The 23,607-nt window shown below is 46.4% G+C and overlaps 1 protein-coding gene across 1 annotated transcript in view; it reads right to left on the reverse strand.

The window, feature by feature from the left end:
• PC (pyruvate carboxylase) overlaps positions 1–23,607 on the reverse strand; it is a 110,530-nt gene that overhangs the window by 44,396 nt on the left and 42,527 nt on the right. Inside the window, 1 exon segment of the mRNA XM_032233835.1 lies at positions 10,467–10,649. Coding sequence (XP_032089726.1) covers positions 10,467–10,649 — 183 coding nt within the window.

Consider the following 23,607-nt stretch of genomic DNA (forward strand, 5'->3'; position numbering starts at 1 on the left):
CAGCTGACTGTTATCTGCAGTTCAGCGGTTCAAATCTCACCGGCTCAAGGATGGAAGCCTTCCATCCTTCCGAGGTGGGTGAAATGAGGACCCAGACTGTGGGGGAAATATATGCTGACTCTGCAAACCGCTCAGAGAGGGCTGAAAGCCCTATGAAGCGGTATATAAGTCTAACTGCTATTGCTGTTGCTATTGCTAAAGCAGAGGCTGCAGTCTGAGAGCTGGAAAAGAGAGAACAGGGCTGGCTGGGCCAGCCTGATGACGCACTTCCCGCTCCTTTATCCCACCTTCCTCCCAGGTAGGTGAGGCACCTCTGGAGAAGGCTGGCGCTCACCAGCATGGACTGGCAGAAGGCGGGGCTCCTCACAGCCTTAGGGGGCACTGGGACTAGCCTGTCGAGGGCTTAAATACCTTCAGGGGCGAAAAACCAAAATCCCCCCTCTTTTTACGAACACAAAAATTGCTAACACATTTAGGAGAAGAAGGAAAGATGACAGAGTTAATCTAACATGGCACCACACCATTCACAGAGTCACACTAATAACTTGTAAAGGCACACGATAAATGGTGGAGAGAAACCTTTCCCTTCTCAGAGAAGTGATGGGTCTAATTGTATCCTGAGTAATATATGACTCTAGTCTGACCAAAATGTATTACCCGATAACGCCACTTTTGCTTCTCAATAGTAAACAGGCTTAAATCAGGCAGCTTCATCAGTTCTCAAGCATCCATTCCCCAGAATATCTAGGCAGCATTTTACAGCCCACCGTGGCTTTCTGGGGGCCTGGCCAGCTGAACAACACGCAATGAATTTTTGACTTTAACACCAACATTTATGGCCCTTTCCTGTTTTTATTGATTCATGTCACCAGATGCCAGACAAAGGAACGTGGGCGGCCTCTTATCAAACAGCATTTTTTCCCAGAAAGCTTCCCATGTATGATACAGCTGGTAGAAGCAAAGGCCTTTTCCTTAGAGATATCGTGTATTTAATTCTCTAATCCAAATTAAATTGTGACAATTGCTGGCATCAGATGACACTTAATGCCCAAACCAATCAGCCCCAAGGCAGCTTAATGCCGTGGCCTAGTTCACACCACACAGCTGGGCTCCTGCAGAAGCCAAAGGCGAATTTCAGCTGCATCAGGCACATCGTTAAACTTTTCTTTCTCATCTTCTGAAGCCCTCGCCTCAAACCAAAACCTGGCATCAGAATCTCTTGCAAAGGCCTCTTTCAATACAGATGAAATGCTACTTTTTAAGTTAAAAAAGCCCATCCAAAGCAAGAATCGCTTCCACAAGTTCCAAGGGCCGAGTGGCTGTGTGTGAATGGTGGCTGTCACGTGGGCAGCCAAAGGATGGCGCCTATAGGCCTCGGTTCTCGCTCCCGCGGGCCCTTCTGGGGACAGAGAGGAGGACTGCCAACAGCTGGCCCCTCTGAGCTCACCCCGCCTGGCTGCTTTACCTACGGGGAGCCTTGATTGCCAAAAGAAGGACTCTGTGATGCTGGTGGGAAACTGGTCAACTGGGATTAACTATGAATTGCCCTCATGTCTGTTTCTGCCTAGGTTTTGTCTGCTGTGGTGTCAGTCACAGAATATGTGACTGTGAGCAAAATGCACAAAGACCAGTGGCCAAAGCTGTTGGATTGAGAGGTCCGGGACACCTTTTGATTTATTTGGCACACGTATTATGTGTTGTGCCTTTGCCTGAATTCAGTTAAACTCTCATTTTTAATTTTTAAACATTATTTTGATCGTGTGAGACAGATCTGCATAAATGTTCTAAGAGCGAGCCTCATCTGGGACCAAGGGTAGCGAGAAAGGTTTCTTTGCACAAAGTTGTGGAAGGGCCACCAAAGGACGCAACGGCCGTATCCGGATGTGCATCAGAAGCTCCACCGCCCTCCTGGCTCTGGGGCCCTTTCGAGTTCCAAGGACAGAGGCTCATAGAGGCTCCTTGGTCAAAGCGGCTCATAAAGTCCACCACCAGGGAGCAGGGAGCTTGGCTTGCAAGGAGACTTCGGCTGAGCTAGGGGTGCAGTGGTGATAGGAGTAAATGAAAGGTCTTCAGAACTTAGAATTCTAAGAGGAAGAAGGGGCAAGAAGAAATAGCTTAAAGATAAAACAAAAGAAAATTGAAAAAAGAGGAAAGATAAAACTAAATGAACCGAGAAACAGGAAAGAACCTATTCTTCTAAGAATCCATAAAATAATCAGGAACTTGAAAACAAGCTAAAAGAGCTCAATAGACTGCTGAATATTATCTGACACACCTAGCATATATTGTCTGCTCATTTAAATGCACATGCAATGTATGGTTTAGTATGTTTGCGGAGGAAGGCAGCAGGAAAATGTAGAAGGTGGCCAGAGAGAATGTAACCTCAGCCAGTGCGGAATGAGGAGGGACGGGCAGCTGGTGCAGGGAATGTATCAAGACGTTGACTTAAGACGATGAACTTTGGAGAGAACCAACCTTTGATAGCTTCTCCCTGCCTAACTGCAATAAACGAAACGCCTTCACTGTGTCTTGGCTGGTTATTGGTCAGGCAAGGGTGCCATTGGCAAACCTGTGAAGGGAAGTGGCCAGGAGCACACAACAGCCTTGGGGGCTCATACGGGATTCACATCCCTTCCACCACCGGGAACCCTTGGATCCCCTTCCTCCATATCCTGGCCCAAAACAGGAAGAAGACAGTATTGTACCTACAAGGTTCCAAGTTGAGCCACCTGCACCAGAGGACCCACCAAAGGAAACCAAGGAATTAGTTGAAAATAATCAGGATTTAGAGGAGGAGGAGGAGATGAAAAAGAATAAGGAAGCACAAGGAAAAATGGACCCGCTTACATGGGCCCAAGAAGACAATAGAGGAGGGGTACCCACGGGCCCTTTAAAAGTGACTTTAAAGAACACTGGTGAAGTAATTCACCAGAAACCGTGTAATCTTACATTGGAAGGAAGAATGGATTTAAAGCCTGTGGTGGAAGGGCTGCTGAAGGATAAATGTGTGAATGGGCTGGTGTTAAACCATATGAATGCCTGTGTTTGATCCTCACCCCCAGACTATGAAAGGGGCTGGTTATTTTGATTCCCGTTCTTACAAAGGAACCGTAAGTTGCAGGTGTTTCATTGTGAAGGGAGTGGAAGGGCAATAGTAACGGTTACAATGAAGTGGGGGGAAATGGAAAAAAGGCCCATGGAGGAAAAATGTCTTTGAAGATGGGGGAGATAAATTAATGGCAAAGTGCAAATGATTTACTGAAGACAGAGAGAGAGAGAGAACTAAAGGGCTGCCATAAAGAAGAGTGGCCAACTTAATTGTTATAAAGTGTTTAATAGAAATGCAATAGTTCGAAGTTAAGAAAGAACCTAGAACTAGGAACCCAGAACCAGGGAAAATTCCCTTGACTGTGGGGGTAATTAATCAATGGGATGATTGTCTCCAGAAGCTGTGGGTGCTTCATTACTGGAAGTTTTTAAGAGGAAATTGGAGAACTATTTGTCTGAAACGAATAATGTTTACTGCTTCATTAGGCGTTTGGGTTAGAGGACCGCTAGGCTCTCACGCAACTCTGCTAGTGTGTGGGAGAGAGAGAGGGTTGGGCGGAGAGCCAAACACCCAGGTTGAAGGTGGCTCAAACGGCAGTAGCCAAGGCCCGGAGTCGCTGGGGTCGGTTCCTCTTCAGTAGCCTAAAAAGAAGCCCATTAAGATCCTCCCCTTCCTGCCTGGTGAGAGGAGGGTGGCCAGGCCAGGAGCCCCACCGGGACAATGGCTGCATTCCCAAGCCGGGGCAAAGACCAATGTTCGTTTCGTGCCATTCCCATTGCATGTAACACGTGCTAAATACAGTGGTTCTCCATGGACCCCTGGGGAGCCACAAAGGCTTGGAGAAATGTTATGCCTTACGTCTTGGGGTCCCTCGGCCATGGTCTGTGGCCACAAAAGGTATTTAAAGGGGGCCTATGATGAAGAAAAGGTTGGAAACCACTCTTAAAGATATAAATTACATTAAAATTATTATTATATGTCATTTTTTTTCTCTTTGTCCTATTAAAGGTTTTAGAGTGCTCTCCCTGGAGACCGGTTTTCTAGTTCAAGCTAGAAATGACCAAACAAGATTCCAGATCTTTTGGGCTACAAACATCTAGCTTGAAAGGGAAGCGTAAGTGGAAATGGTGCAACTGAGTCCTTGTCATGAAGACATGCTTCGTGGTGCCCCACGGAGGGGGGGGGAGAAGGGGATTTCAAGAGGGCGACCACCATCTTGAGGTGCTTCCTGAAGGAGAGAGCTGTCGGGCGAGAGGCCTCCAGCCCTGCCACCTTCCCTCAGCAGCAGAAATAAGGCCATTCCCTCCGACTGGATGTAATTAGGCCATTGGGGATTATATGTTATTTGACCTGATAATTAATTACCTCTCATGTAATTCTGGTCCCTGATGACTTTTTCCTAGTTGTAATTAGAAAGTATAGTTGAAAACACTTTTATTTTATGAGGCTTCAAATAATGTTGATGTTTATTTCTTTTATTTTTCTATGATGGATAAAACATTATTACCTGAAAATCTTCCTAAATAAGACAACTCAAAGCTTTCCAGCCTCTTTTTCAGTCATCCTCCATCCTCAAACTCGGCCGGGAGGGGGGTGGGGGGGAGGTTCCCTGGTTAGAAAACCTGGAGTGGGAGATGTTCAGGCATTTCCAGGCAATCACAAACCACAAACCCCACCTCACCAATCATGGCAACGATTTGGCTTCAAAGAGTCCTACTTGCAAAGGGCGAAGGGCCTCTTGGGCAACAAGGGATTATTTATTTGGAAGGTTTTTTAGGAGTCGACATTCACAAAACAAAGGATGCTGCTCTGACTCTCTTTTCGCCTTCAGAGCCTCTAACCTGAGACACAGGAACAGGGTGGGGGGGGGGGGAATCTGCACTAGAATACTTTCACCTTCTGGCAAGGGAAGCCCAGGTAGGAAAAGGGCAACATCTGTCTTTTGGACTCCAGAGGAGGAAATATAAAAGGATCCAGTAGGCAACGGAGATCAGCACCAGACATCAGGCAGAAGACAAGAAACGCCAGAGGAGGAAACTGTCTGGGCAAGGGGCTGCACAGGCAAGCAGGCCCCTCCCTCCCTCCCTCCCACCTGGCTGGGAAATGGATGCCTGTCCGCCAAAATCCCTCATCGTCTCAGCTGGACGACTGCAGGAACAACTGAGCTCAGGGAGCCATGAGGACTGGCGTCGTTCTGCCTTTGTTCTAGATTTGGCTTCTGCTCCCCCGAGTGAGCCGGGGTGTTAAAGGCAGGCGCTTGGGCAGGAGCCTGACTTGTTTGGAAGATGCCAAATTGGCTCCGCTCGGCATTTCTCTTGCAGGGTTTCACTTACGGCCTCTACCTGGCTGCAAGGTAGGGTGTCCTTGTTCCTGTTTCTGCAGACCTTTTGGGCCTGTCTTCTCACACCGTTTGCATTCCTCTCCTACGGCTGCATGTCGCATTGGCTGGTTTTTGTCCTGATCCCGGGGAGGAAAGCAAGGTGAGCAAATTGTACTCCAGCAATTCGCCTGGGCTGCGAATCCAATCCTTGGCTACCAATTCTGTGGTTTGTCCAGCCAGCCCAGCCCATCTGGCAGGGAAGACCTGGTGTGCAGAGCTCTGGAGCCCAGGCAGGGGATGCTAGGAGACCTCTGGGCCCCACAGCTCAGTGCAAGGGGTTCTGGGGCCACAGGCGGAGGGAGCCCTTTGCTCGTCCTCTCTCCACTGGGGCACCTTCCCTACGGAGCACCTGCTGGGCTCCCAGGTGTGGAGGTGTCCCTTTCACAAGGAAGCCTCTGTGGGTCCCTTTCTCCACTTGCATTGGGAACTGCACAGCAACACACTTTTTTTTTTCCATTTAAATCTGCCAGCAATAAAATTTCCCTTGAACTCAAGAAGAGGTTATGAACTATTACACATATTTCTTTCTTTGTTTGTTTTGAAAGACTAGAAAAGGAATCACCAAAATGTTTTATTCAATAATGAATAATGAAACAGTGATGAATAAAGCATGCCCGTTTATTTGCCAGTCTACTTGCCTCACTGTTAATTATTACATTTCGGGTTCCTGTTTGTTTTTTCACTTTGGCCACTGAATAAAATAAATGGGGATTCATGGACCGCAGCAAAAAAATGCTCTGGGTGGAAATGGGAGGTGCGGGTGGTCTTGATTGCCCCTTACTCAGGGCAGAGGGGAGCAGGAAGAGCTCCCTTCCCCAGTTTGCCCTTGAGCTTTGGCAAAGAAGCCCAGTGAGGAACATGGGAAGCTTGATGGAGACCTGAGAACAAATATGGGAGAAAGCGTCTTCAGATATATTTCAAAGAAAAGGGAGAGAAAGTGGAAGCCTTTTCCAGATGCTCTGTGAAGGCACTGAAGCCCCACCTGCTAACAAACACTCTTCTATCTCTTCTAAGGAGGAACCAGGCTCAAAAAAATACCTGGAATCATGGATGAATCACCATATATGCCAAAGTCCAACCTGGAAGAACTGTTGTATCTGAGGGATACTAGGGAACAACTGAGAGGTGAACGAAAGAAAATATCACCTTCAAGCAGGGGGAAAGGAGGCACAAAATTAATCTGACATCAATTCTTGGGAATATTAGCAGATCATAAAGACAACTATCTGAAAGCATCTTGAGAAATGCAGTAATTATTAGCAGTCAGCGTGGATTTGTCAAGAAGGCGGCTTATCAAACCAGGCTTATTTCATTTTCTGACTGACTAACTTGCTTAGTAGCAAGGATACTAAGGAAGATACTTTGCCAAGTGCTTCAATGAAATCAAGATAAATCATGTCTACTTCTTTATAGAGGGGAGTGTCATAGACATAAATTATCTTGAGTTTATTAAAGCACTTGACAAAGTATCCCATGATAATCAAACAGTTTGGTAATTAGGCACCGTTGGCACAATTAAGTAGATACCTAGTTGATTGAAGGGACTAAACAGAGACCAAACAGAAACCCCTGGAGGACGTGGCATCTGTGGACTGTTCTGCATGAAATATGGAAGGGGACTAAATAACCAAGAATATCCTCCCCATTTCTGCCAGATACACTTTTTCAGCATTAAAAGACCAGGTGTTGCAGCCGGACGTCTCAGCCAAGGAAGCTGATGTGAGATTCCAAGTAGCGGCAACTGACCTGCCATTCTTCCAGTGGCAAGACTCTTTTGTGGGTGCAACACTCTGTGGCAACGTTACCTTCCTCCTACATAGCTCCCCCTGCCCTTTTGAAACAGGTAGTTGGGTCTTCATTACCTTTTGTACAGCATTTCCTTCCGTTCGAGAGGAAACCAAGATGGCTGCTTAGCCTCTTCTTTCTGCCTCCGTCACAACAGCTTTTCCCCCCAAAAAAATCCAATTTTAGCCTAGCTAGCTTACAAAGGCCAGAGGAAAGTGGGGAAAGGAGCTGTTTTACGGATAGTCCACTTCCACTCCAGGCCTGCAAAAGGGCCATTTCTCTATCCTGGTTTCCTATTCCTGGAAGCAAACGAAGCCAGAGGTGGGGAAAGCAGGAGAATTGCTGCTGTTTGAACCTGCAGAATACGCTGGGCACGGAGGGAGCGGCTTGTACAAATGCTACGAGATCTGCTAGCTCCAGCAGTGAAGAAAAGGCTTTGTCCCAGTACAAGGTCTGCTTTCTCACAGTGCAATGGGTACAGAGGACATCTGAAGGCAGAGAGCAGGATGTGCAGGAGGAGGAGGAGGAGGAGGAGGAGGAGGCTGGAGAGACTCATCCACATTTACTCCATTGGGCATCAAGACCAGGAGAGCAGCAGCAAAGGTCAGCCGTTCCTTTCATGGCCTCCTCAATTCCTGGCACTGCAGAAGCACCCAGGACTCCCCCAGACGGGCGAGCCAGGAGCCTCCCTGGCTGACCCCAGGGCACTGCCTCTCTTCCGGGTGCCTTTGGCAGCTCAGAGCCCCTCCAGCTTGGGGGAGGGGGTCAGCCTGCAAGGGCAGCCAGGGCAACATGGCAAGTGGCCCTCAGCTGTTGAAATGGGGCATCTGGGGAGGGGGGGGCAGATAAAAGAGCAAGGCCCAAACTCACAGCCAGCCGTCCAAGGGTCTCTTGGCACAGACAAGGGCGTGATCCTGACCCATGCCCTTCCAGAGGGAGAGGCAGTCCTGGCAAAGACCTCTGGATGGGCAGGGCACCCGTCCCACCTCTGCCCCCCCCCGCCTCTCTTTCTTCCTGCCCTGCTGCTCAAACGGTCGCAGGGTTAGCAGTTAGCAGTTAGACTTATATACCGCTTCATAGGGCTTTCAGCCCTCTCTAAGCGGTTTACAGAGTCAGCATATCGCCCTCAACAACAATCCGGGTCCTCATTTCACCCACCTCGGAAGGATGGAAGGCTGAGTCAACCCTGAGCCGGTGAGATTTGAACAGCCAAACTGCAGAACTGCAGTCAGCTGAAGCAGCCGACTGAGGCAGGGGTCATCACCAGCCCCACCCACCCAAAGGTTGTGAACAGAACTCAGGAAACACCAGGTAATCCTCACTTAGTGACCACAATTGGGACCAGCTACTGCTTAAGCAGAAAATCGTGTGAGTGCGACTGAGCTTACAACTTGGCAACTCCTCCGGTTCTTAAGTGAGGACGTCACTAACTGAAAAATCACACAACTGCAATTTACAATCTTGCTTCAGCTTTCCACACTGTACAGTTTGAATTCTGTTTATTACAAGTCAATTGCGACTTACACAAACAGCGACTACGGGGTTGAGATGCTGCAATGGTCGCAAAAACAAGAACAGATTGCAAAGTTAGTTTTTTGCAAATGGCCACTGCACAAGGCAGTCAGTAAGTGAGGATTGCCTGTATATAACAGGACCAGGCCTGTCTCCTTTATTTCGCCCCTTTGATAAGGTCCAAAAAATCCACACGCTCGGGTTCCATTACCATCTTGCCTATCCAGGCCACGTCCCTGCCTTTGAAACAGCCCCCCTTCAAGACCCCAACTCTTCCCCAGCACTGTAGTCCCCCCCCCCACACACACACAGGCTGATCTGCTTGTTTTATTTACTTTGCTTCCCCCGTGACTTTTATGTGGATTTGATTGTTGTTGCTGATGCTCCAGATGTGAGCTGAGCAACAGCTGTACAAATCAAGGCAGTAACGGAAGAAAAGCACAAACTCCCTCTAAGAGAGGCCGGAGGTGGTGGGTTGCTCCCGGATCGGGCGAACTGGCAGTGGCAGTGGTGAGAGGCTCCGCCCACCCAGAACCAGTAGCAAAAAAACTGACAACCACCCCTGGAAGAGGCCCATACGCACTCATCCAGCCAGCTGTGCCTCCTCCGTCTTCCCTCTGGGGCAGTGGTGGGTTTCAAAAATTGTTCGAACCTACTCTGTGGGTGTGGCCTCCTTTGTGGGAGTGGCTTGCCGCCCATGTGACTGGATGGGAGTGGTTTGTGACCGGATATGAAGATGCCGACGACACTTGTCAGAACCACCTTAAATAACCTCACACACAGCACTGGCCTGCATAAGAATATGATGTAAACTTGTTTCTTAAAAGGCATCTTTGGTTTGCGTTAAAACAACTTCAACACACGCAATGTTCTGATTGCACCACAAACGCAGTAGTCATCCTTACCTTTCACAGAGGCCCTGAGTTTTATAAATAGGAGCATGATAGTGTAGAATAATCATATCCAAGGACCAGTGGTGGGTTTCAAAAAAATTTGGGACCTCTTCTGTAGGTGTGGCCTGCTTTCCGGGTCCACTGGTGGAACCTCTTCCAACCGGTTCGGTAGATTTGACGAACCGGTTCTACCGAATAGGAACCCACCTCTGTTCTGGGGGCTCCCTCCCCCCCACCCCCCACACGAAGGGCGGGGCATTGTGTGCCATTCCCTGTCTCCCCCTGGCCTTTCCCCACTCCCTGCCCAGCGGGCTCTGCTCAGACCCAGCGTGGGAAGAGGCGTCTGCTGGGTTTGCCAATGACCTCCCCCCACCCATCTCCCCCCTCCCCCCACCCTAACCCTAACCCTAACCCTCACTCTGCCCAGGGGAGCCAATGGGGTCCCCTCCCACCTCCCCGCCCAGCAGCTCCTGACACGGAGAGGGAAGCCCACTCCAGGTCTGCTAGCCAGAGTCAGATCTCCCCCACTGAAGCCAGTTCCGCTGCACCCAAAGTCCCCGGAGGCCTCCTCATTGGCCTTTCAGTGCTCTTCTCTCTACATGGAGCATCTAGCTGAAAGTGGGGGAGGTGCGACTGCGGCAAATAAAGAGCAGAGAATAAAAGGAAATCCGTACCTGCCTTAACAAAAGGCAACGGCCGCGTTCCCCAAGCTGACTCTGCCACACCAGCTACCCAAAATATGGCTTAACTGTTTGGCAGGATTCCCTCAAGGGCTCCCTCCAGCCACGCCAGCCCCACAGGGGCCACTAAAGGGGCACCCTGCAGCCCCAAACGGCCCCGGTCCTACCTTGACTCCACGGATGCGGAACTCGGCCAGAGCCCGGCTCATCTTGGAGGCTGCCGTGGGGTGGTCCTTGCCATGGGCGATGACCTTCACCAGGAGCGAGTCGTAGTGGGGGGAGATGATGGCTCCCTGGAAGGCAGAGGCGCTGTCTAGGCGGATGCCCATCCCCTCGCCACTCCGGAAGACCTGGAGGAGAGGGGCCAGAGGTCAAGTCCAGGAATCACTGTGGACGTCCTGCACCAGGGAAGAGGCAGACCCGTCCAAATGCAGAGTCCGGAGCCCCTCCCCCCAAACTTTTATAGTTGGGGGTCACCACAACATGAGGAACTATATTAAAGGATCGCGGCATTAGGACCAGTGCTCTAAAGGGACTGGGGGGGGGCTGTGGCGTCCTTCAGCTCTCCCCCTCCCCAGTGTCCAAGGCATTGCCTGCAGAGTCAGGGGTCAGCTGGCATGTTTCCTGGAATAAGCCTCAGAGGAGGAGGATTAGCAGTGGCCGAGGAAAAGAAAACGCATCGGGCCTTGTAGGTTTTGTGCATGGGGGGTTTCTTTTTTGAATTCTTTTTGAATTTTATTTTAATACAAACATTTCATCATTCGTTAAATAGTGTGTCGTCTGGGTACAATTTTTTTGTGTCATAATAGTTAAAGCTTACCACCATATTCATTACGCATATCTATTCTTATTTTAATACTAGTACTTAAAAGTTCACATATCTATCTATTGTTATAACATTTTTCTTAACTTATTTAACTTTGTAATACATTACTTTCATATTTATTCTCTAACCATTGATAAAATAGCTGCCGTATACTATAATAATCAGATTCTTCCATTCCTTTAATTGCAAGTGTTCATCTATTCATTTCTGCACATTCTAATATTTTCTTAATCGCATTTTCATCTGTAGGGATCTCTTCACTCTTCCAATTTTGTGCAAATACAAATGCAGTTATTATATGAATAATCAAATACATATTTTCTTTACTATATTTTTCTGACAAGATACCCAACAAGGTTTTAGATCAATATGTTGCTGTGTAATCTTCTCCAACCACATCCAAATTTTTGCCCAATATTTTTTGCTTCTACACATATCCACCACATATGATAATACGACCCCGGTGCCTGATGAGATTTCCAACATTTAATTGATTTGTCTTTAAACATTTTTGCCAATGTTTCGGGTGACATATGCCATCTATAAAACATTTTATACAAATTCTCTTTGTATGCAGTTGTCATTGTTAGTTTATCATTTCTATCCCATAGTTTCTGCCATTTATTTAATTCTATTGTATGTCCAAAGTTTTTTGCCCATGATATCATTGTTTCTTTTACTCGTTCTTCTTCTAATTTAATGTGCAGTAAATAATTATACGATTTTTAACGCACTCTCTCTTCTGTTCCTGTCAATCTTATCCAATTCTGTCAATTCCATATAAAAACCAAATAGTTTAGCATCTTTTTCATATCCAGATAAGATTTGCAATTGTGTATATCAAACCATATCAATCCCTTGTTTTTCCAATTCTTGTTTCTTTTTAGTTCCCCTTTTCTGACAAAATATCTTTATATCTAAAATTTCCCGTATTGATAATATTTGGATATATTAAATGCTTCTATCATTGAAAGCCAAACTGGTATCTTCAAGTAATGTTTTTCTCTAATTTTTTCCTATGCTACTAATAAAGCATTTCTTATATAATGTCTTTGAAAATAACCATGTATCTAATTTTTCCCATACCATAAAAAGGCCGGCCAACCCAATTGCAAGTCATTCCAATGTCAATAATCTTTCTCAATACGATCCATTCTTTCGTCCACGTTAACACTGCTGCCTGGTAATATCATTCCCAATTTGGTAGTCCAAACCCGTCTCTAGTTCTTGCATCCTGTAACATGTTAAAATTTATTCTTGCTTTCTTTCCCCTGCCAAATAAATTTCACTATTACTTTATTAAGATTTTCAAATATTTTTCTCCAATTTTATTGGGGTTGTTTGGAATAAAAACAATAATCTTAGTAATACATTCATCTTAATTGTTGCTATTCTTCCTATTTTTGCAAATTTTTCCAATTCTCCAAATCTTTCTCGATTTGTCTTAAATTATTTATAATTATCTTCCTTAATCGTTACACATCTTGCAGTTAATTGAATCCCTAGAGATCTTACTTTCTTAGTAAATTGGATGGCTACTTTCTTCCTTAACTCCCTTTTCTGCTTCTCTGTAACGTTTTTCACTAATATCTTAGTTTTCTCCTTGTTAATTTTCAGCCCTGCCACCTCACCATATTCTTCTATTCATTCTAATAGTTTTGGCCCTGTTTCTTGCGGATCTTCTAAGATGAACACCAATCATCTGCGAATGCCTGTAATTTATATTCTTCCTTTTTTATTTATTGTTTTTATTATTCATATTTTATCTCCTTGTCCTCTCTTATATTTCTGTTTAATACCTGCAACCTCAATACAAATAGTGGGGATAGAGGATATCCCTGCCTTGTATCCCTGCCTTGTACCATTCATAATATTAACCTTTTCCATCATATTTCCATTTACCATCACCTTTGCCGTTATTATAAATCGTCTTAATCATGTTAATAAATCTCTCCCCAAAGTCCATAACTTGTATCAGCATAAATTGCTAGTTCACATTATCAAATGCCTTCTGTGCATCAAGAAAAATCATTGATTTATCATTTGTTTCTCTGGATGTGCTTCATAATATTCCAATATGTTCAAAATTATTCTCATATTGTATTTGATCTGCCTCTTGGGTAAAAAGCCATCTTGGTCTGTATGTATAAATTCATTTAAAAATCTCTTTAATCTTTCTGACATTATTGAAGTAAATATCTTGTAATCCGCATTTAATAGGGAAATTGGTCTATAGTTTTTTATCTGTTACAAATCTGAGTCTTTTGGTATGAGGGTGATATATGCCTCCATCCACTAATTTGTTATCTTTGCCTCTACCGGTAATTCATAAAATACTTACAACATTGTACTGCTTATAACATCTTGTAGTGTTTTGTACAGCCCTGCTGGTAATCCAACTGGACCCGGTGTTTTACCATTCTTTCATCTTTTAATTGCCTATGTCAATTTCATCATTGTTATTCTTTCCTCTAATGTCTTCTTAAATGTTTCTGATATTGGAGGTAATTCAGCTTTTTCTATTTGTTTTGTTTTTTCTCCTGCAATTGTCTCTTGTTTATATAACTTTTCATAATAATCCTGAATTATTTTCTTTTTTTCATCATTTTGATAACAGGCAGTCCCTTCATCATTAATTAATTGATAAATTAGCCATCTTCCTGGTTTATTTGCATTTTCAAAAAGGTTTTGCTTGGAACTCTTAATTTTTTGTGCTAAGTCCTCTTTTTCTATGAAATTCAACTTATGTTTTTCAAATCCATTTGATTTCTTATATTCCTTTTTTGTGGGTCTTTTGTAGTTCTACCTTGTACTCCTCTTCTAGGTGTTTTTTTTTTGGGGGGGGGGGTTGTCTTTTATTTTATTTCTTATGCCCACATATGTCATTGCCAATCCTCTATATACATGCTTCAGCTGTGTCCCATACATTTGTAATCGGGTGTCTTCTTTTCTTTTTTCTTTTTAAAAAAGACCAACTCTTTTTCCATAAACTGAAAAAAATTCTTTTCATTTAAAATGGTTTGATTTAACTTCTATTTGTGTCTCCTCCATATAATTTTCATCAGATGAAGATCTGCCCACATACTTGTTTCAATATTTATTTTTTGTATATTAAATCATCTGACATCTCCACATCATGTCAATTCTAGGCCAAGACATGTGTCTATTTGAATAAAATGTATATGACTTTTCTCCAGATATCTTCCTCGCCAAGCACCTTAAATACCCAATTCTTCTGCCATTTTTAAAAAAATGGAAGTGTTTTCCTAGGTTTCTCATTTCTCTTTGTAGTTTCATAGTCCAAATCAACATTCACAATTGCATTAAAGTTGCCTACAATACATATACTTTCATACTCCAATTCTATTATTTTCCTGTATAGTTTACCATAGAATTCTTCTTGATTGTCATTTGGCGCATATATCGCAACTAAAAGTATTTGTTTATAGTTCATAGTTATCTCTACTGTTAAAATCCTCGCTTCCTCATCCATAAAAAATTGTTTAGCCTTTATTGTTTCTTTGATGTACAATGCAGCATCCATCTTACTTTGATGTGCAAGCGAAGCATATAATTTCCCCATTTTGGGGTATTTCAAAAAATTATGTTGCTTTTTAATTTGTAAACAAATTATGTCTGATTTTAATTTCTCCAATTTATTAACAGTTTTTTTCCTTTTTATTACTGAATGATGTTAATTGATATTAATTTTACTTCTTCCATATTTTACTTTTACTTATTTTGTTGCCCTGGTCATTCTCGTCTTCTTGTCTCTCTTGATTCCTTTGCCCTTGGCTCCTCCTCCTATTGCCATTTCCTCCCGATCCTTAACTGCTTTCTCTCTTTGTTCTTTGCCTCTCTTCCTGGTGCCGAACCTCTCTCTCCTCTCTCAGTCTCTCCTCCTCGTGTGGCCCCAAGTATTGATCATAAAATTGTTCTGATTTCTCTACTGAATCTATGTCTTTGCTCCTGCCAATTCACCAAGATTCCCTCAGCTATCAGCCATCTAAAATTAACTCCTTTTTTGATTAAACACTTTGCCAGAAACTGGTACTCTCTTCTCAGATCTCTAACTCTTCTCGATATTTGTTTCAATGCTACTATTTCTCTACCCTTTTACTTCATTGGATTGTTCCTTACTCTCTGCAAAATCTCTTGTTTTTATTGCTTCTTGGTAAATCTAACATGCACCTCTCTGGGTAATTATTCCTCATTGCATAGCTGGTGTGCACTCTAAATATCTCACCAATCTCATTCAGAACTCTTTCCTTAGTTTCCTCCATCACTTCTGCCAATAACTCTGCCATTATCTCTGCTAAGTTTTCCTCTGTCTCTTCTTCCATATTCTGAAATCTTAAATAGATTTGGGGGAGAGGCATAGTTAGCATCGTGGCAAGATGACGCATCCTTTGGGGGCTCCCAAGAGAACCGTCAATATCTTTGCTGTCAGGGAGTGTCCTTTTGGACCAAAGCCGTCCTGTAGGGACGATAACAAGGGGAGCACATGCCGACGACCTCAGGGAACCCGCAAATTCCCTGATTGAGTTGAAAGAAGCTCCCTAAGCCAATAGCTGAGAAAGTGGCCGCTACGAATCTGGGGCAGCCACTGCAAGAGCGTGGAGGCAGAAGAAAGATGGGAGCGATCTGGATGAGATATCTTTTTAATATATATACATTATTTCTCTTTTTGAAATTTTTGTAAGAAGAACCTCCTTGGAATATCAGAAGAGAGGAGAGTGCAGCTTAAACAGAGGAGGTGGGAGTGGGTTTTTTCCTTCCACCTCCAGTAGAACATCAATGAGGAAGGTGGATGGAGCCCAAAGGATAAAAGAAGAAAAAATAAAACTGGCTTAGAAAGATTGGTTGGAGAGTAAAGTCAGAAAACCGGACTGGATATCTTAATTTCCAAATTGGGGATTAATAACTAAAACTAAAGTGATTATATGAGTCTTTTTCTTCTTTTTATAAAACTTTTTTATTCTTTCGTTGGAACTGTGCCATCTAGAAGCACCAGGGTAAATTGGTGGAGATAAGAGCAAGATGTGACCTTGGGAGCCTGTGAACTGAATTGATAAGAAATTGTTTTTATTGATAGAGCGTGGCCCAGTGGGAACTTTGCGTTTTCTGCTGGAATAGTGTTGCTCTTGGAAACTAAAAGGTGAAGCAGTAGAAATGGATTACAGAAAGTTTTTCCTTCTTTTTTTTTCTTTGAATACTTTGAAATAAGACTATGGTTTTTTAAAATTCCTTTCTTTAGTGGCTGTTCCTTGTCTTCCTGTTTACATTTTTATTCCTTTTTTCCCCTTGTGGTAACAGTGCAATTTTTGGGGGGGGGGATGAAAATAGGATAATTGTAATTTTGGGGGCTGGTGGGCTGATTTGGATTACAAATTTATTTTTCCTCTTCCTGAGGTAATTTGGATTAAGGTAAGAAGAACCTGAAGAAAAGAAGTAAAGCTACGAGATTTGGACTTGGATTATAAAAGTTTTTCTTTTTTTCCCCTTTTTCTTGGTTTTTCTTTTTTCCCCCCTTCCTTTTTGTCCTCCATTTGTGGTGGACTTATATTTGAATTATAAATTGGATTGGAATCATAATGACCTATATTTGGTGGATTACAAACATCAAGATATTACAAGATGAAGAAAACAATATCAGCGTTATCTTCAACACCCTCGGCTACAACCTCCAGCCCTGCGGATCAGAGGACATCGGATCCAATGGCACAAGGGGAAACTAATACAATGTCCTTAGAATTAAAGAATATGACACGAGCTCTTTATAAAGATTTGAAGGAAAGAATAGACAAGCTAGATGAGAGAATGGAGAAAGTAGGAGAATAAAAAGATGTTAAAGGGATCGTGGAAGAAAACGAACGACGAATTCAAACGTAGAAGAAAAGCTGAGTCAACAGAAAAGATTACAGACTCACGACTCATAATTATTTCTTTAGAAATGGACCGGGCAGATTATTATATAAGATTCCAGAACATGGAGGTATGTGCATATGTTTCTGTACCCACCATCAATGACACCCATGGCCAGGCACAGATGTGGTTGATGCCAGGAGCTGTGGGGACCCTATTCCAGTGATGAAATCTAAAAATTTTCCCTACCGGTTCTCTGAATGTGACTTTGTGGGCATGGCTTTGTGGGCGTGACTTGGTGGTCAAACAGCTGATCGTCAAACAGCTGAAGCTTGAAACCTTTTTTTTTTTTTTACTTTTTAAAAATGGAAGCATTTGTTACTCCCGGTTCCAGTGAACAAGGCAGAACTGGCAGCATTTCACCCCTGCCCTATTCCTGCAAACGTCTGAGAGCATCTCAGTTAGTCCCAACCTCCAGAGCTGCTTTGCCTGGTCCGAGGCTGGCATCTCTATTGGGCAGATCAAATCTCACCAGGCTCAGCCTTCCAGCCTTATGAGGAGGGTAAAATGAGGAGCCCGTGTCAGCCCTGCAGCCATGTTCCTTTTGGATCTGACACACGTCTATTCTACTACGCTGTTTCGATGGTGGGGAATTGGGAGGGGGAATAGCACAGAGTAGAATATTATGCAGCCAAAATAAAATTCCTTTCTAGATTGCTAAGGTCATCCTTGTCTTGGTATCTCTGCACCTCACCGGAACTGGATGGGTGGAACTGCCAACATGGCAGTGGAAGATTGAACCATGTGATGGACTTGGGGACGGGGGGGGGGGGGGGGGCAAGATCATGAACTTTAACTTAGGTGGGGAAAAATAAGAAGCTTCAGATTGGGTTTTCCCAGATGTACCAGCATGGCTCTCTAATAAATTGGAACTTTGAGCAGTACTTTGCCTTGGACTCTGATTTAATTTCGGAGGCTATCTGGAACACCCAGATTGTTTGGGGGAAATGGGCCGACTCTGTAAACTGCTTAGAGAGGGCTGTAAGAGGACTGTCAAGGGGCATATAAGGCAGTGATGGCTAACATTTTTGCCAAAAGCTGGGAGGTCCTGCGCATGTGCTCCCACCCAGTAACTCTATGCGCGCAACCCCCCAGCACACACCACAGGCCTCCTGAAGCCTCTGGAGGGTGAAAAATGGCCCAACACGCAAACCGAAAGTCCGTTGCCGAAATTCCGGTTTGTTCGTTGGGTTGTTTTTTGCCCTCCGGAGGCTTCAGGAAACCCTCCAGAGGACGTAAAATGGTGAAAAATGAAGGGTGAAATCAGCCGGCCAGAGCACACATGTGCGCTGCAGCTGACAGGGCAACACCTTGCGTGCCCTAAGAAATGGCTCCGTGTGCTACCTGTGACACGCGTGCCACAGGTTCACCATCACGTATCTAAGGGCTATTGCTACCTCACCCGCCTGCAATGCCACAAATGGAAACCATTTTGGCACAGGGTGGAGCTTTAAGAAAGCCCTGGGGCTTCACACACATACACACAAAAGCCTCCTGCCTTCTGCTTTTGACACTTTCCCAGGTGTTCCTCTATACTTCATGGAGCTGCATCTGCCCTTTGCTGCCTAAGGTGCCGTGGATGTGGTGGATTTGGAAGGGTGGCAGCCACGAGACCCACTGTGGACAGCCAGAAACAGCTGCCTGGACTTGGACCACTTGAGGATTAAGGCGGCACCAAAGGAGGGTGGAAAAGAAGCCCCTCCCAACCATCATGATGCCATCCAAGGAAGCAGCCACTGGCTGAAACTGGTCAAGGCCTTGTGGAAGAGACGTCCAAGGCTCGGACACTTTGGGAAGACCCCGCTGGCTTGGAAGAGGCGGGATGTGTGGGGAGCCCAGAGGACTACTGAGACCGGGCCTCTGGTCCTCAGGCCAGGGCCTCGCCCAGGGTCCCCGGTGAGGGAGGGGCTCAGTGGGTGCAGAGCCAAAGGCAGCTGGCCTGCCTTCCTGGCATATGCTGCTTCTCCTCCTTTGCTGTTCAGGCTACTCATGAGAGCTGCTCGGAGTCTTTAGTGCTTTACACACTGTAAGAACATCTTGATTTAGATGTTGTAAACCAGGCAGACAATTAGGTTTTAATCAATTAGGCAGGACTTACAATTTAAATAAAATGAAAAGTATCCCAAACCAATTTGGGAAAGCAGAGTAGGGGGCTTCTGCTAAAGACATTTCCGGCCCTGAATGGCAACTCTAATTGGGTTACTTCAAACATCAGGAGTAATGCAGAAGTTACGTCCCAGCCCTCTTTCTCTGCATCTGCTACCCGAATTCTCTAGCCAAGGAGGGTCCCGATTTCCAAGTGGAATGAGATCAAAGACCTGGCAGGTATTTTAGGGGCCACGTAGCCCCAGCCTTCTGCTGCTCAGTGCAGGATTTGCTCAAGCAGCTGATCAGCTATTGCTACAGCATTTGAAGACTCCAGCAAAGAGAATCCCACCTGTCACATGGTCGATTCTGCCACTGGATCACAGCTCTTGTGGTCAGAAGTGCCTCCCACTCCTCTACTCTGGAGGCTATATTCACCGTCCCAAAAGCCTTCCTCAGATCTCCTTCCATTTGCCTCTCTCTCTCTCCACCGGGAAACTGGGCAGAGGGCTCCATCTGAGGCCTGACCAGGACCTGCTCCTTGTAACCCCCCGCAAGGAAGCTGCAGCACCCAGCCAGCTCACATTTAACTCAGGGGCAACAAGGGCATCCAGATCCCTTTCACAAGCACCTCCACTCTCAAATCAGGTTTGCTCCAACCAAGATTTGTGCCTTTTGTTTTTTACTTGCGGCTGGACGGCAAAATGTCCATCCATGACATACCCCATCAAGTCAAGCCAAATTGCCCAGTGGGCGCTCCAGGCTACCTTCGGGCAGAAGGCTCAACCAGCTTAGCACCTATATTCTCACACCAAGCTCAGTTTGGTTAGCATTGATCTTCACCCACGTGGTTCTGGCTTGGCGTGTTCTGTGAACCCAGCCGTTTTCTTAGCTTATCATTGCACATGTTGTGCAAACTTGAAAAATGAGACAATTTGGAAATCAAGGTGGTTGATGAATGCACTGTGGCAGTGAAGCCTTCCCACCTCACCACAGACAGGAATGAAATCTTGTTTCTAGGAGGCTGGGAAAACGTGGTGCTGGGTGCAGAGGACAGGTAGGAAGGTCACTCGAACACAAATCCTGCAGGCTGCAGAGAGGAGGGGAAGGCGATCAGTTACAGCCCACCTTCCAAATTAGGGATGACAACTCCTGGAAAGCACAACAGCACGTCTCTCGCCCCTCCCCCGCTTCTTTCTGGCCGACAACAGAAATCCTTTGTGAATTGTGGCTGGAAGGCAGGTGCCGCTGCGTGTCTGCCCGTTGCAGAGCAGAGCTCAGAGGTCTCCTTGGCAGAAGCTGCCCGGGTCCTCTGAGGGGTGACCGCTCCCCAACAGGACCAGCATCTGGCAATGGACCCGTGCTGGGAGAGGTCTCCAGCTGCAGAGACACGTCTTAGACCACTGGCATTCCAGAGCTGGAACCACGGTGGTGTTCAGCAGGCTGGAGGAGAGTCTCTTGCTGAGCTTAATCTAGGAAAGGCGTTCTTCTGCCCTCTGCAAGCAAAATTCAGGAATCTTCCTGAGCGCAGCGTCCAAGCATTCTGAGCCGGCTGCTCTCCTGCACCTCGACCAGAATGACCAGCTGGGACCGTGGTTGCCAAGGCCAGGAGAGACGGCCCTCGTGTTCTTCCCCAACAGCAGGAGGCACGCTTCTTGGCCTACAGCACCTGACTTCCCTCCTCCTGCTCTCCTGCCTCATTTGCTCATCTGCTCCTGACAAGGCACCAAAGAGAGGTCCAGCTTTGACCACTGGCTGCAATCTGGTCCCAGCCATTGCTCCATTCCAGGAGGCGGCTGAGCAGCAGCATCACTAGACACGTAAAGCCGCTTTATTAGGGGTGAAAGAAACCCAAGCCGAAGTGTGTTAAGAGCATGAATCAAAGTGTCACTAAACTGTGAAAGTGCCTAATTCTGCAGAAATGTTCATTAAGTTTTGGCAGTGAGGAAACACACAGTATCATAAGAAGAGAAAGGGACAAAAGAAAAGCAGTAAACTGGCCTGGCTCGCTGGCTCTGCAGTCAGGGAGGAACATGGCGGTAACCTTGAAGGGGGAATGCAAGAACAGCTGCATAAACCTAATTTAGCTCCCAGAAAGAAGAGAGGACGAGAAAGAAAGAAAAACCTGCCTTGACTCTCTTTCAAAATTTCAGGATGCCAATATATGTGACAGTAGCAAAGTGGAACTCCAGGGGTTCTTGTTGAATCAGTTCCCTGAGTTCTTGAAGGGCTGGGGGCCAGGGCTGCGTCCAGTTCTATCTCTTGAACTTCCGGAGTCAGAAGAACTGGGGGGAAATGAAGGACGTCCTCAGCAATAAGACAAGGCAGCCTTTCTTCCCTCTTTCTTCCCTCTGCCGTGCCCTACAAAACTGGCTTGGCATCTGGGTGTCTGCTCACGCAGGGCGCAACCAGACGGGACTTCGCACTGAGGGGCGATGTGGACAGTAGACCTTCCCTCTTCTCTGTGGAAGAAGGACGGGCAGCAGCCCTTTTAAAGCTCAAGGCACCCAGAGGGCAGTTAAGGAGGGACTGAAGATGTCCGGGCTGCTCCAGAGGGGAGGGGAGCTGAGACAGTCCTCCAACAGGGGAGCGGGGGGGTGGGGCTTTTTTGTCTACTGCTCCCTCCCCCAGTCTATCAACTTCTGGTTTCCTTTTTCTCCTCTCTCCAGCCATTTCCGGTATTCCTTTCTCATAATATTTGCCAGGAGAAGCAGAAGAAAGCACCGGTCAGAAGGAGGTTGTGGCCGAGAGAGGGTGGCCTTTGGCAAAGAGAAAATAGGGCTGGGTTTCGACGTTGCGCTAAGCATTAACCTTGTTTGTCTGGTGTGTTGTACGAATCCAACCAACTCAAGGCTAACAATAGAATGATGAAAGTAACATCGGACTGGGACAAAGTCCTAGTTTCCTGCCATCATCTTAATTTCTCTCTTGGAGAAGTAGATGCAGCCCAGGGTGGGGGGGGGAGGGGGTGGCTGTGGCAAACACAATGGAGGACAGCATGCCTGGAGCCTTAGACCTGGCCCAGTGACCCGTCCCCATTTCTATTGGGCTCTCCTGCTCGCCCAGACCTTTTCAGATCCATGCCGAGGAGTGCCGGGGCCCACCTCAGCTGCTGGCTCCCTGTGCCTTAGCCCCGAGGCAACTGTCCTTCCTTCAAGGGACCATCACTCCCAGGAGGAGGAGGAGGAGGAGGCAGGATAAAATGCTATGGATGCTACTTGGAACCCTGAAAACTGGACGGTTATCTAATGCGACTGAACTGTCTCCTCCCAAGAATCTGCCGAGGGCTTGCTGGTTTAATGAAATCTGATTTGCAGTTGCTTCTTTACTATTTCCAAGAGCAGCTAATCTCTTTTCAAGCTGTTAATCAGCTGCTGTTCGATTGGTTATCCACTCAGAAAATGCCCGACTACTAGACTGGGGGCTCTGAAGAGCAATTTCTCCACACCTGCAATTATTGAAAACGAAGCCGGATTCTGTTTCACCTGCCAACATGTAGCTGTTCAAGTGGGGGGTGAGGAAGGTAGGTTAAGGTTTTTGAAGCCCTAAATTGAAAGATGGGACAGAGTTAGGGGCAGGAGGACAGCCAATCCCACTCCCTCACAAACCAGGCCAAGCCTTGGCTGCCCATGGGACCAAAAAACAACCCACAGTTTGTTTGGGGATCCACTACAGCCCTTCCAGAGGGACTTTTGCCTGGCAGAACTTGTAAAAGCGGCCAGAGCGGCAGCAATCCACCCAGTGGTGCCAAGGAAGAAGCCCAGGGTGCCAAAGAGAAGGTGGAAGGGGGCATTCAATGATGGAGAAAGGGGTCAACTGGAGGCAGAGATGTGTCTGGAGCTCAGGAGACAAAGCTTCCCCTGAACGTCCTCTCTGTCTTCAGCCCTTGTCTCTGCAAAGAACCGATTGCAAGGGAGGCTTAGGAAATGTGTGGGTGATCCCAAGCAGAGGGGATTGGCTAACACGGGTGAGGGGGGGGGGGCAAAACCTCTATTTACCAGACCTTCAGCAAAGTCCTGCTTCTGGGTGAGAAGAGGGAAATGCAAAGGCATGTTGACCTCTCTGCTAAGAGACCCGCTTAGTGGCATCAGGGTGAGAAGCACCTGGGTCCTCGGACGCCACCAGCTGGGCCTGAGCAAGGGAGAGGCCGGGCTGGGTTCGGAGGAGAGCTGCCAGGGGGAGGAGGGGGCTGGCGTCAAGCTCTAGGGAGAACCTGCTTAAGCTTGCATGGCAGAAGATGGGGGGCGGGAAAGGGGGGGGGATGGGGTGCAAAGGCTGCCACCAATGTCCTCTCTGAACTGGAGCGCAGAGCCGGGGCTGGTGGGCAGAAAGCCAAAGGGGGGTTCAGGCGAAGGATAGGCTTTCAAACAGCAGCCGCCTCTTTGCTGGAAGAACACCTGGACAGATGGTGCCATCGCCGGAGGAAACAAGCAGAGACAGCCCGGCATTATCCTCCCCAAAGATCAGCGATA

The sequence above is a fragment of the Thamnophis elegans genome, chromosome 17, assembly GCF_009769535.1.
Source record: "Thamnophis elegans isolate rThaEle1 chromosome 17, rThaEle1.pri, whole genome shotgun sequence".
Classification (NCBI taxonomy): domain Eukaryota; kingdom Metazoa; phylum Chordata; class Lepidosauria; order Squamata; family Colubridae; genus Thamnophis; species Thamnophis elegans.